The sequence below is a fragment of the Oryzias melastigma genome, linkage group LG18 (assembly GCF_002922805.2).
Source record: "Oryzias melastigma strain HK-1 linkage group LG18, ASM292280v2, whole genome shotgun sequence".
NCBI classification, from domain to species: Eukaryota; Metazoa; Chordata; class Actinopteri; order Beloniformes; family Adrianichthyidae; genus Oryzias; species Oryzias melastigma.
Genome location: NC_050529.1, coordinates 2,814,653 through 2,829,193, shown reverse-complemented (window position 1 = coordinate 2,829,193; position 14,541 = coordinate 2,814,653). Strand labels below are relative to the sequence as shown.

The 14,541-nt window shown below is 47.3% G+C and overlaps 1 protein-coding gene across 5 annotated transcripts; it reads right to left on the bottom strand.

Moving 5' to 3' along the window:
- Positions 1-274: 274 nt before the first annotated feature.
- Positions 275-12,354, bottom strand: LOC112143421 (serum response factor). Of its 5 annotated transcripts, XR_002918741.2 has the most exons (9): positions 11,843-12,350; positions 9,360-9,629; positions 8,153-8,297; positions 7,917-8,057; positions 6,650-6,757; positions 6,379-6,567; positions 6,223-6,302; positions 634-779; positions 275-545 (listed from the first exon to the last, which is right to left on the bottom strand). XR_002918741.2 is itself a non-coding variant. In XM_024267374.2 (8 exons), the coding sequence occupies exons 1-8, from the start codon at positions 12,170-12,172 to the stop codon at positions 696-698; spliced, it is 1,293 nt and encodes a 430-aa protein (XP_024123142.1). In that variant the 5' UTR covers positions 12,173-12,352; the 3' UTR covers positions 275-695. The 5 variants fall into 5 exon arrangements, 4 of the variants coding, with proteins under 4 accessions (XP_024123142.1, XP_024123141.1, XP_036072688.1 ...); XM_024267374.2 differs by having other exon boundaries at positions 275-779; positions 8,153-8,243; positions 11,843-12,352; XM_024267373.2 differs by having other exon boundaries at positions 275-779.
- Positions 12,355-14,541: the final 2,187 nt, after the last annotated feature.

Here is a 14,541-nt window from a genome sequence, read left to right as displayed (position 1 = left end):
GTTCTGCTGGACTATGTTCGGTCCAAACCTCCAGGCTTCACGGATCAAGCTTCAGGTTTCCGTCGGCTGCAGATCCGCATGTTTCACTTCTTTAGCTTTCAAACATTAACAGTGAGAAACCAGCAGCACCGACAGGAGCTGTAAACGGGTCTTTCTGGGTCAGGAACCAGGCTGGAACCTGCGACACCACCATCGGTTCTTCTCAGTTCTACTCAGACGTGACCGTCGGAACCCAGACCCTCAAACAGAAGAACTTGCAGCAGCTCCCAACAGAACCTTTTGAAGGTCCAGGTCCAGCAGAACGTTCCAGAATGTTCCAGGAACACAGCAGCCTCAGAACCCGTAGACACTCTTTATTCAAACCGGATCTGATCCCACCAGCTAGAAGCAGACCTCCATCTAGACTCCCAGCTCAGACTGTGCAAAGTCCTCAGAAATATTCTGCTGAACGCAGCAGTCAGGTGAGTTCTGGTCAGAGACTGGTCCACTTTCATGTACAGGTGACCCGGCCCCCCCAAGGCGCTGGAGGACAAACCAGAACGGGTCTGAAAGAACCAGAAGAAGCCGTGCAGATCCAGGAGCGCATGTTGGAACGGTCTGCAGACCTGTGGGGTGGACGGCGTGACCTCTAACCTCCTGAAGAGTTCTCTGTCTTTACATGATGTCCAGAACATGTGAACCCGATCACGTGACCTTCAGTCTTCCCTGGATTGGTGAGCATCCAGGCTGACCACCTGCAGCTCCGTCAGGCTGCTGCTGCTCTGCTGGCTGATGACCATCTGAGGAGACAGAACCCAGGAGAGCGTCAGGAACAGAAGGAGAACAGGAACGCTGGAGGAACAGAAGGAGAACATGAACGTAGGAGGAACAGAAGGAGAACAGGAACGTAGGAGGAACAGAAGGAGAACAGGAACGCTGGAGGAACAAATAATAATAATAATAATAATACATTTAATTTAAAAGCGACTTTCAGGCTCTCAAGGTCACTTTACAAAAAAAGGTAAGAACACACAAGTAAAACAATAAGTTAAAACCAAAGTGTTAAAGTGTTAAACAGAAAACAGAAGATGCTATAAATAAGCTTGTCTGAACAGGAAAGTTTTGAGTTGTGATTTGAAGGTCGTTAGAGAGTCCAGGTTTCTGAGATCAGGGGGAAGAGAGTTCCAGAGTCTGGGGGCAGAGCAGCTGAAGGCTCTGCCTCCCATGGTGCAGAGGCGAGGCAGGGGAACAGACAGGTGAAGGGACGATGAGGACCGCAGGGAGCGGGACGGTGTGGGGATGTTGATTAGTCCAGACAGGTATGGAGGGGAGAGGTTGTGGATGGCCTTGAAGGTGTGCAGAAGGATTTTGAAGTTGATGCGTGACTGGACTGGGAGCCAGTGCAGGTGCTGTAGAACAGGGGTGATGTGGTGGTGGAGTGGGGTTCCAGAGATGATCCGAGCTGCAGCGTTTTGAACCAGTTGAAGTCGGTGGATGGATTTCTTGGGGAGACCGAAGAGGAGGGAGTTGCAGTAATCAAGACGGCTGGTGACGAGGCTGTGGACCAGGATGGAGGCTGAGTGAGGGGTGAGGGAGGGACGGAGACGGTTGATGTTACGTAGGTGAAAAAATGAGGACCGGGTGATGTTGCTGATATGGGTCTGAAAGGACAGAGAGCTGTCGAGGACGACACCCAAACTTTTTACCTGTGATGATGAGGTGACTGGGGAATTGTCAATGGAGAGCGAAAGGGAGTTGAGTTTGGAGAGGGTGGATCTGGTGCCAACGAGAAGGAGTTCAGTTTTATTGCTGTTGAGTTGGAGGTGATTTGAGGAAAACCAGGATTTAAGTTCGGACAGGCATGTTGTAAGAGAGGGAGGGGGGACACAGGAGGAGGGGTGGGTTGACAGGTAGAGTTGGGTATCGTCGGCGTAGCAGTGGAACTGGATATTAAATTTCCTGAAGATATTGCCGAGGGGTAGTAGATAAATTATGAAAAGGAGGGGGCCGAGGACAGAGCCTTGTGGCACTCCAGAGGTGACCGGGTAGGGCTGGGACTGGAAGGAGTGAAGCTGAACAAACTGAGTGCGGCCAGACAGGTAGGATGTGAACCAGTCGAGGGAAGTGTGACAGATGCCGATGGAGGAGAGTCTTTCCAGGAGTACTGAGTGGGAGATTGTGTCAAAGGCCGAGCTGAGGTCAAGGAGGATGAGGATGGATAGGAGTCCGGAGTCAGCAGCAGTGAGCAGGTCATTGGTTATTTTAATTAGAGCAGTCTCAGTGCTATGGTGGGGGCGGAAACCGGACTGGAATATTTCATAGAGTGAGTTCTGGGAGAGATGTGCTCGGAGTTGTTCGGCGACTACTTTCTCGAGGATCTTGGAGATGAAGGGAAGGTTGGAGATGGGGCGTAGGTTGTTGAAGTTGTTAGGGTCGAGGTTGGGTTTCTTGAGGATGGGAGATATAGCAGCAGTTTTGAAGGCAGATGGCACTGTTCCAGTGGAGAGGGAGGCATGGATGATAGCACAGATGAAAGGGAGTAGAGACGGGAGACAGGATTTGACGAGGGGTGTGGGGAGAGGGTCTAGTGAACATGTTGTGGGTTTTGAACTTTGGATAAGTTTTGAGATGGCAGAAGCACTGGGTAGTTGGAAAAAGGCCAGGGGTGGTGGGTGAGGAATGAATTCAGTTTGGGGAGGGGGATGAACGTTGAGACTGATCGTCTGATGGATTCTAACAACTTTCTGGTTGAAGAATGAGGCCAAGGTCTCACAGGTGGTTGTGGACAGAAGGTGGGGGGGCAGTGAGCTAGGTGGTGAAAAGGTTTTGTTAAACAGGTTGAATAGGATCTTGGAGTTGCCTTTATTTGAGTTAATTAGTTGGGAGTAGTATGCTGATTTTGACTGCGTGAGATGGTCTTTGTAATTGGACAGATGAGCTTTGTAGAGATCAAGGTGGACAGCCAGACCGGTCTTTCTGTAAAGGCGCTCGAGTCGACGACCGTGAGCTTTGATAGAGCGCAGCTCAGGTGTAAACCAGGGAGAGGATTTAGAAAAGAAAACTGATCTTGTCTTAAGGGGGGCAATGGCATTGAGTAGGTTATGAAGGGTGGTGTGATAGTGCTCTGCCAGAAGGTCAGGAGGAGATGAGCAGTCAAGGGGGTCAAGGTTGGAGATGCTAGAGGAGAGGCTGGAGATGTCAATGTCCTTTGTATTGCGAAAATGAATGAGGCGGGGAAGTTTAACTGGGGAGATGGGGAGGGCAGCTGTGAAAGAAACTAGGAAATGATCAGAAATATTGAGATTGGTGGCTGAACAGTTGGAGGGTGTCAGGCCAGAGCAGCAGATTAAGTCCAGGGTGTGGCCTTTTATATGGGTGGGGAAGTTGGAATGCTGGAGAAAACCAAAACTGTCCAGGAGTAATGAGAAATCTCTAGTGAGGGGGAGGTTGATAATGTCCAAATGAATGTTAAAGTCCCCCAGCAGGATCACATTGGGCGACAGAGCTGAAAGGGCAGTGAGGAGTGAGGAGAATTCAGGGAGAAAGTTAGAATTAGGCTTAGGGGGGCGATAGATTAAGGCAATGATGGTGGGAATGGATCCGGGTAGTTGGGTTACAGTGCATTCCATTGATGAGAACGGAGGCAGAGAAACAGGCAGGACTTTCCACTTCAAGCGGTGAATTATCGCGAGACCTCCCCCCCGAGAGCCGCGAGATTTTGAAAGGTAAACAAACCCATCGGGGGTACAGGCGTTAAGATGGGAAAAGTCACTGGGGAGTTGCCAGGTTTCTGTCAGGCAGAGGAAATCCAGTTTGTTATCGGAGAGGAGGTCGTGGAGGAGGTGTCCTTTATCCGTGAGAGACCGGACATTGAGCAGGCCGAAGCTAACGGTGTTCGGGCTGCACGACGAAGCAGCGGAACAAACCGACCTGGCGAGGCCGGCTAGCACGCTTCGGTTAGCAACCCGACCAGTGCTCCGGGGGCGGCGGCGGGTCGTGGACCAGAATGATGGAATGTTCTTGGAGTGGTTGAGCTGGAAGTTACGGCGGGATCCACGGTGCTGGTATCTCCGGCGCGGGTGAAAAACGATGTCCGGAAAGAGAAGCAAGGCCGGCGGGGGCAGGTCGGGCAGCCGAGGACGAAGGAGAAACAGCTCGGAAGGTGAGTACCGAAGAGGACCGGCCACCGAACAATGGCTTGGCAGCAGTAGATTCCAGATCACTATACACCAGATGAGGAACTTGGTGTTCAACATAGTGAAAGAATAGGTGAGAGCAGGCGAGGGGGAGAGCAGCGGCAGTCAGGTGCGCCAGCGTTCACTCTCCGTTCCAAATGCCAACTGTGAAAACCAGAGAGAACAGGAACGCTGGAAGAATAAAAGGAGAACAGGAACGCTGGAGGAACAGACGGAGAACAGGAACGCTGGAGGAATAAAAGGAGAACAGGAACGCTGGAGGAACGGAAGGAGAACAGGAACGCTGGAGGAACAGACGGAGAACAGGAACGCTGGAGGAATAAAAGGAGAACAGGAACGCTGGAGGAACAGAAGGAGAACATGAACGTAGGAGGAACAGAAGGAGAACAGGAACGCTGGAGGAGCGGAAGGAGAACAGGAACGCTGGAGGAACAGACGGAGAACAGGAACGCTGGAGGAACAGACGGAGAACAGGAACGCTGGAGGAACGGAAGGAGAACAGGAACGTAGGAGGAACAGAAGGAGAACAGGAACGCTGGAGGAGGACCACCTCCTGCAGAACACGGGAGGAACAGCCAAAGCTCTGTCTGGATGTTTCTCCTGACCAATGTTGCATTTCAGTTCCTCAGTCCAGAGATGGAACTGAAACCAACATGTAAACCACTAGAATCTGGAATAATCCGTAATGATTCTGGACTGATTTGGAAACCTTCTGGAGTGATCCGGAATGATCCGTAATGATACACGAATGATTTGGAAAGATTCTGGAATGATTCTGGAATTATCTGGAATACTTTAAAATTATTATGGGATGATCCGGAAGGATTCACAAATGATTTCTAAAGATTCCTTCCTTTCCTTGAATCGGTTTCCTTAAAATAATACCAAAGAAGTCCACATGGGGGCGCTTCGCGTGAGCACGACAGTGAAATGCACGGATACCGTAGCAACACCGTCACTAATTAGTTTTAGCCCAAATGCCTAAAAACATAGTTACGCGGCTGCACATACAGCGCGAACACGGAGTGCACTTTGCTCCTTTTCCACATGCAGTGGGGAGGGGCGGGGCTCCTCGTGCGCTCTCGCCACCTGCCCTGCATACAGATGAAAACGCACGTGGGAGGCAGAGTGGCCGCCAGTAAAAAAGGTCCGAGCCGTGTCTGCCGTGAGCTCTGTTTTTAATGTAACATAACATGGTTTGTCGGGGCGGGATCAGCAGAAACCTGTCGACACACCGCGCTGAAGTACACCTGATTCTAGCGCAGAGGTGTGCAGCGTCTGACCATCCAAGTGAGATGTCTAGGTCGTTATTGATCCAACAGGTGTGTATGCTAGCAGTACCCGCGTGAAGTACGTGATTAAAGTGTTGGTTATCAAAGAAGAGTGCAGGAAATTTTAATAAAGGGAGGGGGAATGAGTATGGATACCAAGACTGTAAAAACAATATTATAATATTAACAGGCTAAAAGTTCAGATTGTACGTCAATAATAATAAATGATCTGAAATCAATTTAAATAAATGCAGCATTATTAATTTTTATTTTCACATTTATTGCTCTTTGAAATGAGAAGATTATTTGATATACTCTGAATTTTGGTTCTAACTGAAACTTTGTTTATTAGTTACCCAAAAATGTGTGTAATTATTGTACACATTAGTATTTATTGATCATTTTGTTTTAATGTTGGATAGAGCGTTAAATGAACAAGTTGTGTTTTGAATTGCTCTAAAAGAAGAAAAAGATACATTTGTTTGTAAAAATAGTTATATATCACAGATTACTAAGGTACTATATTGATTATTGCGATGTCTGCCGTATCGAGGTACTGTCGGTGTCGTGAGCCACGTTTCATGAATCACATCGTTACCCTGAGATTCCCAGCCTTAATCATTACAGAATGATCAATTCTGGAAAGATTTTGGAATGACTTGAAATGATCTGGAATGATTTATTATGGAAAGATCCGGGATGATTCTGGAGTGATTCATTCTGGAAGCAGAGATCAGGAGGAGATCCGGTTGGGATCAGGAGGAGATCAGACGTACCGGGTGCAGCTGGACTGCAGAAACGGGGATCTGTGCAGCGACTGAAGAAAGAGATGTGAGGAAGACCTGCGGCACCACAGCTGCAAAGTAAAACGACAAACAGGTGAGCCGAGAGACCCGGCCGGACCCAGAACCCGGAACCGTTAATGGTGGTACCCGGATCTTGTGACTGGCTGTGTCCAGCTGCAGGAAAGGCGTTGAGAACGGCGAGGCTGCTGCCGTCCCCCAGAGACGAGGGGGGCGTGGTGTACATGACCGTGTGACTGCCGGGGTACATCATGTGACCAGCCACTGAGGAAGAGGAGGAGGAGGAAGAGGACACCACGGAGACAGGAAGACTCAGTCCTGGGAGGAGGAAGGGAGGGAGGGGGATTACTTGGGTCTCCTCACTGCAAGATGACCATGAAACAGGCGGAGCAACACTGACCTTTGGAGGAGGCGGGGCTATGGACATCAGAACTGTTCTGGTTGGTGGAAACCTGCTGACTGCTGGGCTGCACCTGAATCGTCTGCAGCTGCTGAGCTGCTCCAGAACCTGAAACCAAAACCAGCATTCTTTATATCCACAATGGGGGAAGGGGTAGATGGTGTGTAGGTGGGTGGAGTTAATGAGATGGTCAGTGGGCGGAGTTAATGATGTGGTGAGAGGGCGGAGTTAATGATGTGGTGAGAGGGTGGAGTTAATCATCTGGTCAGTGGGTGGAGTTAATGATATGGTCAGTGGGTGGAGTTGATCATCTGGTCAGTGGGTGGAGTTAATGATATAGTCAGTGGGTGGAGTTAATGATGTGGTCAGTGGGTGGAGTTGATCATCTGGTCAGTGGGTGGAGTTACTGATATAGTCAGTGGGTGGAGTTAATGATATGGTCAGTGGGTGGAGTTAATCATCTGGTCAGTGGGTGGAGTTAATGATATGGTCAGTGGGTGGAGTTAATCATCTGGTCAGTGGGTGGAGTTAATGATGTGGTCAGTGGGTGGAGTTTATCATTTGGTCAGTGGGTGGAGTTAATCATTTGGTCAGTGGGTGGAGTTAATGATGTGGTCAGTTGACGGAGTTAACGATATGGTGAGTGGGTGGAGTTAATCATCTGGTTACTGGGTGGAGTTAATGATGTGGTCAGTGGGTGGAGTTAATGATATAGTCAGTGGGTGGAGTTAATGATATAGTCAGTGGGTGGAGTTAATGATGTGTTCAGTGGGTGGAGTTAATGATATAGTCAGTGGGTGGAGTTAATCATCTGGTTACTGGGTGGAGTTAATCATCTGGTCAGTGGGTGGAGTTAATGAAGTGGTCAGTGGACAGTTAACAAAATGGTGAGTGGGCGGAGTTAACAATAAGGTCAGTGGGCGGAGAATATGGTTTGTTTTGATGGATTAGAGCAGTGTTCCTCACTCCTGGTCCTTGAGAGCCGCCACCCTGCCTGTTTTCCAGATCTCCAAGTCCTGCTAGCTGCTGATTAGTTCAGTCAGATGTCTCCACATTCTGACTGAATGAACACACCTGGTCCAGGTAATCAGCAGCAAGCAGTACACAAAGAGCTGGAAAACAGGCAGGGTGGCGGCTCTCAAGGACCTGGAATGAGGAACACTGGATTAGAGTAAGAACTGAATCACCAGGACTGTCTCAGTGGACCAGTTCTGGTTCTGATCCAGATTATCACATAGATCTCCTCAGGTGGGCGGGGTTTGCTGACCTGACAGTGACACTGAAGTGGGGAGGCGGAGCAGAGTGGCTTGCTGTACAGGTGGAGCTTGTAGCGCAGCGGTGGGGGCTGGGGGGCCCTGGATGGCCATGGCTTGGCCCTGCAGCTGGCTGAGGGGGATGGTGTGGGTGCCTGTGGGTGGGGGGTGTTAATCTTTGCCTGGACAGAAAAGACCAAGAACAGAAACCCCACCCACCCCTGGCTGCTCTGAAGCCCCGCCCATCTACCTGACATCAGAGTGATTCCTCCAGACAGCAGGACGCTGGGGGGGCTTTTCATCAGCGAGCCGTTGGTGGAGGGGGGGGAGCTGGTCTGCCCCTGCAGGGACACAGAGGGGGGGGCCGTCATGCTGAAGGCTGGCTTGGAGGGGTCCTGTGGGAACCATGAGACAGGAAGTGACATCAGAGCTCATCCTGCCGGTCATGTGACCCAACAGCATATTTATTATTGGGTGGAGGTTCTGGTTCCCACCAGAGTCCAGCGGTTCTCTTACGTCTGGATGGGCGGGGTTACAGACCCGCCCACAAACACCAGAAGCTCGACAAAACACTAAGGTGAGAACACAAAGACGGAGAAGGAAAACCTCGACTCGTCAAAACCAGGACCAAGACCAGAACAAAGACCAGAACAAAGACCAGGACAAAGACTAGGACCAAGACCAAGACCAGGACATAGACCAGGATCAAGACCAGGACAAAGACCAGGACAAAGACCAGGACAAAGACTAGGACAAAGACTAGGACCAAGACCAAGACCAGGACATAGACCAGGATCAAGACCAGGACCAAGACCAAGACCAGGACTAGGACCAAGACCAGGACATAGACCAGGATCAAGACCAGGACAAAGACCAGGACATAGACCAGGACCAAGACCAAGACAAAGACCAGGACCAAAACCAGGACATAGAGCAGGATCAAGACCAGGACAAAGACCAGGACCAAGACCAGGACCAAGACCAGGACCAGGACAAAGACTAGGACCAAGACCAAGACCAGGACATAGACCAGGACAAAGACCAGGACATAGACCAGGACATAGACCAGGACATAGACCGGGACTTAGACCGGGACTAAGACCAGGACATAGACCAGGACATAGACCAGGACATAGACCAGGACATAGACCAGGACATAGACCAGGACATAGACCAGGACAAAGACCAGGACATAGACCAGGACATAGACCAGGACATAGACCAGGACATAGACCGGGACTAAGACCAGGACATAGACCAGGACATAGACCAGGACATAGACCAGGACATAGACCAGGACATAGACCAGGACCAAAACCAGGACATAGACCAGGACAAAGACCAGGACCAAGACCAGGACTAAGACCAGGACCAGGACCAAGACCAGAACCAGGACAGGTTCTGGGACAGGATGGTTCTGGACCGTATCAGTGAAGTGAGTGTGGACCTGAACCGACCTTTGCAGGCTCCGGACCGCCGTCTGCCTCCGTCACCTGGTAGGTGAGGTCCGTCTCCTCGAAGCCCGTGGCGCTCATCCTCTGGTCTGAGGAGGGGTCACATCGGGGGGGCGAGTCCGGAGAGTTGAGGCAGGTCTGGATCAGAGCCTTTCCGGTCTCAGACGTGATCATGGGCTGCAGCTTCCTGGTGGCAAACGTGTACACGTGACCCGTCTCACTGGCAACCAGCAGCAGCACCTGCGTCCCCGTCAGGGTGGACAGCTCGTAGGCCTGGGGGGGGGGGGTGATCATTTTATTGATTAACAAAATGTTAAAAAATGAGAAAGGAATCAGGAGAAAGAGTCACCTCAAAGTATACTGTATTTATACCTACGAGCATACTAGAAATCATAGACGTATAAAATCCCTGGACAGAGCGGCTGTTATGTCACCGCTATGGAGAGAAAATAGACTCACCCTGATCTGTGCACAACTTTGGATTTGGGCATAATTGTGTAATATATACTATTATGAAAATAAAAGAAAAACAATTTACACACCTTAAACTTAGAACAGCTTGAAACAAACTACAAACACAAATCTTTAAATATTTCACACGAATCTCGTTACACACACACGCACACACACACACACAAGACCAAATCTGATGTGAGACGTTCGTAGGTGATGCATTTAAATGCACTAGAAAGCTGGGACTTTAGAGTTTTCTTTTCAGCTGCTTTGAACTAGTGAATATCTGTTTAAACTTGTTTTCCCTTTCCTAAACGTATATGCTTGATGATTATATTCAAAATTACACACAAATCCAAATTTACGCACAAATCCAAAGTTACACACAAATCCAAAATTACGCACAAATCTAAAGTTACGCACAAATCCAAAATTACGCACAAATCTAAAGTTACGCACAAATCTAAAGTTACGCACAAATCCAAAATTACGCACTAGGGCTGCCACGATTAGTCGACTAATCGACGACTAATCGACTATTAAAATAGTCGATGACTAATTTAATAGTCGATTAGTCGTTATTTTATATTATATGGAGTCAGAATTTAGTAAAATTGAAAGTTATAATGATATTCTGCTAGCTTCTTGGACTATTTTGGCATTAATTACGTTTTTAGGCTATTTTGGAGTTTTAATTTTAGCTACATGCTAGCTGTTTTTGCTAACAGGCTTTTTTAAGATGTTTAAGGCTGTTTTGCAATTTAGCTAATATTTAAGCAACATGTTTGCTGTTTTGGCTAATTCAAGCTTTTATCGTTTTTTAGGCTATTTTTGTGTTTAGCTACATGCTAGCTTTTTTATCTAACTTCGGCTTGTTTTAGTTTTTAGGATATTTTGGAATTTAGCTAATATTTAAGCTACATGTTAGCCGTTTTGTCTAATTCGGGCTTTTTTGTTTTTTAGGCTATTTTGTGTTCAGCTACATGCTAGCTGTTTTGGCTAACTTAAGCTTTTTTGTTGTTTTTTATTCAGGCCATTTTGGAGTTTAGCTAGTATTTCAGATACATGCTAGCGGTTTTGGCTAACCTAGGTTTTTTTAGGCTAATTTGGCCTTTAACTAATATTTTAGCAGGCTATCAGCATCTTCAGCCATTGTCACCAGCATCTTTTGCAACCAAATTCAGCTTACATTCTATCTACAATAATGCTAATGTGAATATATCTAGTTTTTAGTTAGTTTAAAGCTAATTATGCTTAAGATGTGTGTTCTACATCCACTTGTGTATGACCCGATTAGTCGACTAATCGTAAAAAATAATCAGTGATTAGTCGACTTTTAAAATAATCGTTTGTGGCAGCTCTATTACGCACAAATCCAAAGTTACGCACAAATCCAAAATTACGCACAAATCCAAAGTTACGCACAAATCCAAAATTACGCACAAATCCAAAGTTACGCACAAATCTAAAGTTACGCACAAATCCAAAATTACGCACAAATCCAAAATTACGCACAAATCCAAAATTACGCACAAATCCAAAGTTACGCACAAATCCAAAGTTACGCACAAATCCAAAATTACGCACAAATCCAAAGTTACGCACAAATCTAAAATTACGCACAAATCTAAAATTACGCACAAATCCAAAATTACGCACAAATCCAAAATTACGCACAAATCCAAAGTTACGCACAAATCTAAAATCACGCACAAATCCAAAATTACGCATAAATCCAAAATTACGCACAAATCCAAAGTTACGCACAAATCCAAAATAAAAAAGTCTGTTAGGGTTTGTTAGTCAGATGTTGAAAAGTTTCATATCCAGAATGTTTATTCTGACCAACAGAATAATGAATAATGATCACAGCTGTTATTTCTCTATAGAAGTCAATGAGATTCTGGAGGTACTGCCTGTTGGGAACGCCAGGGGGCGGGGTCACTCAGTCCAGGTCTCTATATACAGTCACCTGTACAGTCCTGCTGACCCAAGATGACCCCCCAGCAGCAGCCCCTTCCCCCCGGACCCACCTTCTTCATGATGCCGGTCTTCCTCTTGCTGAAGGTGGTGTAGCGCCGCAGCTTGTTGTCGATGAACTCCATCTTGATCTTGACCCTCCCCCTGGTCTTCTTCCCGGGTTTGGCGCCCACCGGTCCAGAGCCCGCGCCCCCGAAAGCCCCGCTCGGAGCTCGGCCGCGGGCCACCTTGTCCCGCCGCTCCCGCCTCCCGGTCCCGCCGGACTCCACCGCGTCTTCGTCGTCTCCGGAGTCGGAGTCCTGCTCGGAGCCGCTCACCGGCGCCTCCGCCGGTCCGATCCCGGGCCCACTGGCCGGCCGCTGCGCCCCTGTCCTGGTGCCCATCGCTTCCCGGGCCTCCAGATCCTAGGCGGGGGCGGAGCTTCCGAGCGGCTAACCGCTAACGGAACCGAAGCGACTCTAGCAACAAGTAGACCCGCGGACGCGGCGGGAAGCGGCGCTCCGGCCGCGCAAACTCAGAGAGAGCCCCGCGTGAAGGTTGGCGCGCGGCCTGCGCGCGGTCTGAGATCACTGCGCCGCACTTCAGGAAGTGACGGGACTAGAACGCCACGATCCTTCCGCCGTGGCATGTAGTTCTCTAGTGACGGATGATCTGCTGCAGCGCATGAAGCTTCATGAAGCTTCACGAAGCTTCATGCGCTGCAGCAGATCAGTGGACGTCAGTGGAATACGAGGTGAAGGTGAAGTGTAAACACAACATCGCTGCTTATTCATGTTTGATATAAATAAACACATTCTTATTTTTTACCTAACATCAAAGGAACATTAAGAAATGATAAAAATGATCATTTACAGTGAGGTGACAGTAGAGATGACTTAGATTCTATAGGTTCTGGGGGGTCTATAAGCTAATAATCTGGTTTGGTATTTGTATTGAACTTATTATCACTAAGTATAACAAAGTGCTTTACTTGATGGTTCATTAAAGCGGTTCTGGTCTCTAAAGAACTTCAAATCCTAAATCATTTTTCCTAAAATCATTTCAGAGACGAAGTTGAGTCACAGGATGAGGAGAGAACAGAAATGTGATGAAAATGATGATGTCATTCTTTCTGACGTCACCATCTCCGTCTTCACTTTCCTCTGCTTCACCTTTAGGACTGAAGCTCCGCCCATAGCACCCCCCCCCCCTTTCTTTTAGCGCTGCTGCTTTTTTCTAATAAAGCTTCAGATTTTCATAACATGTACATTACTCTGTAATTACACTGTAGGAAAAACAAAAATTAAGTTTGCCGCAGAGAAATCAAAACGTAATAATTCTCCAGAGATTTGAAACTGTAGCCGGTGAGATGACAGATAACAGGGATGAGCGGCTGTGGATAGAACGAGAGCGTGCGCGTGAGCGGGAAAAGCATGAAGCTGATCTGTTGTGCACATTCATGACTGCATGTTTGTCATATTTTTGGGATCGCTGACATTTATGAAATTATAAGTTCAGTTTGTTGAATAATGACCATGAAAGGTCAGATTTTACCCAGACTTTCTGTTCTGTCAAATGTCAATAATTAAATAAAACGAATACATGAAAACTACAGCTGATCACACCTCCATTTACTGGGAGCGAAAAATTAGAAAATGTACACGACTATAATTAGCAATCTGAGGAAAAGTAAAAACGTTATAGACCTTATAGCACAAATTGAAGTACTAGCAAGTACATGAAGTAACTCGGAGCCTGTCTATAATGTAACAAAAGATGAATGAGACAAAAGATGAATGAGACAAAAGATGAATGAGACAAAAGAATACAGTTTTCATGGCTGTGAAGTTCTTAAAAATATTCCAAGTATTTTCTTCTGGTGTATCCAGTCCTGTTGCTGCAGGGATTATATAGTTTCAAAACTATTTCAACTGTTTTCTTTGTGTAATATTATTATAAAATCACTTTTTGAAGTAAAAATGATGAGTTTGTCAATGATACCATACAAGCCCTCAGAGGAACACTTGATGCTGTTGCCCCTCTGAAGCTTAAGCTTGTTAGACAAAACAGAGTAGCACCGTGGTTTAACGCTGAAACACGTTCCCTAAAACAAATAACTCGTAAATTAGAAAGAAAATGGCGCCGTTCCGGATCAGAGCACTCTCTGAATGCTTGGAAATGCAGCCTCTTAAGTTATAAAAAATCCCTGCGTAAAGCGAGAACTCAATATTACTCAACTTTAATAGCAGAAAATGCAAATAACCCACGATTTCTCTTTAGTACTATAGCCAGGCTGACCAGCAGCCACAGCTCGGTTGAACCACATATTCCTGCTACTATCAGCTCTGGAGATTTCCTTCAATTCTTTGATAATAAAATCTCAAATATTAGACAGAAGCTAAATGTGGTTATTCCCACTATCGACCCAAAGCAGGCAGAAGTCGTAGAAATAAAGGCATCCATAGAAACGGCTGTAACATTAGACTGCTTTACTGCTGTCGACCAAGCAGAAATAGCATCAGTTATTACGTCTTCTAAAACCTCCACTTGTCTGGATTCACTTCCCAGATCTAAAAAATCCAGTGTGGGTCAGAGATGGTCTCATTCAGATTTTATCAGTCCTCCTCCTATCGATCCGGTATTCTTATTGGCAGGGCCGGATCTAGCCAGCCCCCGTTGGGGTGCAGAGAGAATATCAGAGGGGGAAAGTTTTGTATACTGAGAGGTCGGGGTGTAGAATCCTTTCAAATCCCCTAAAATGTCCCCCTCCAAT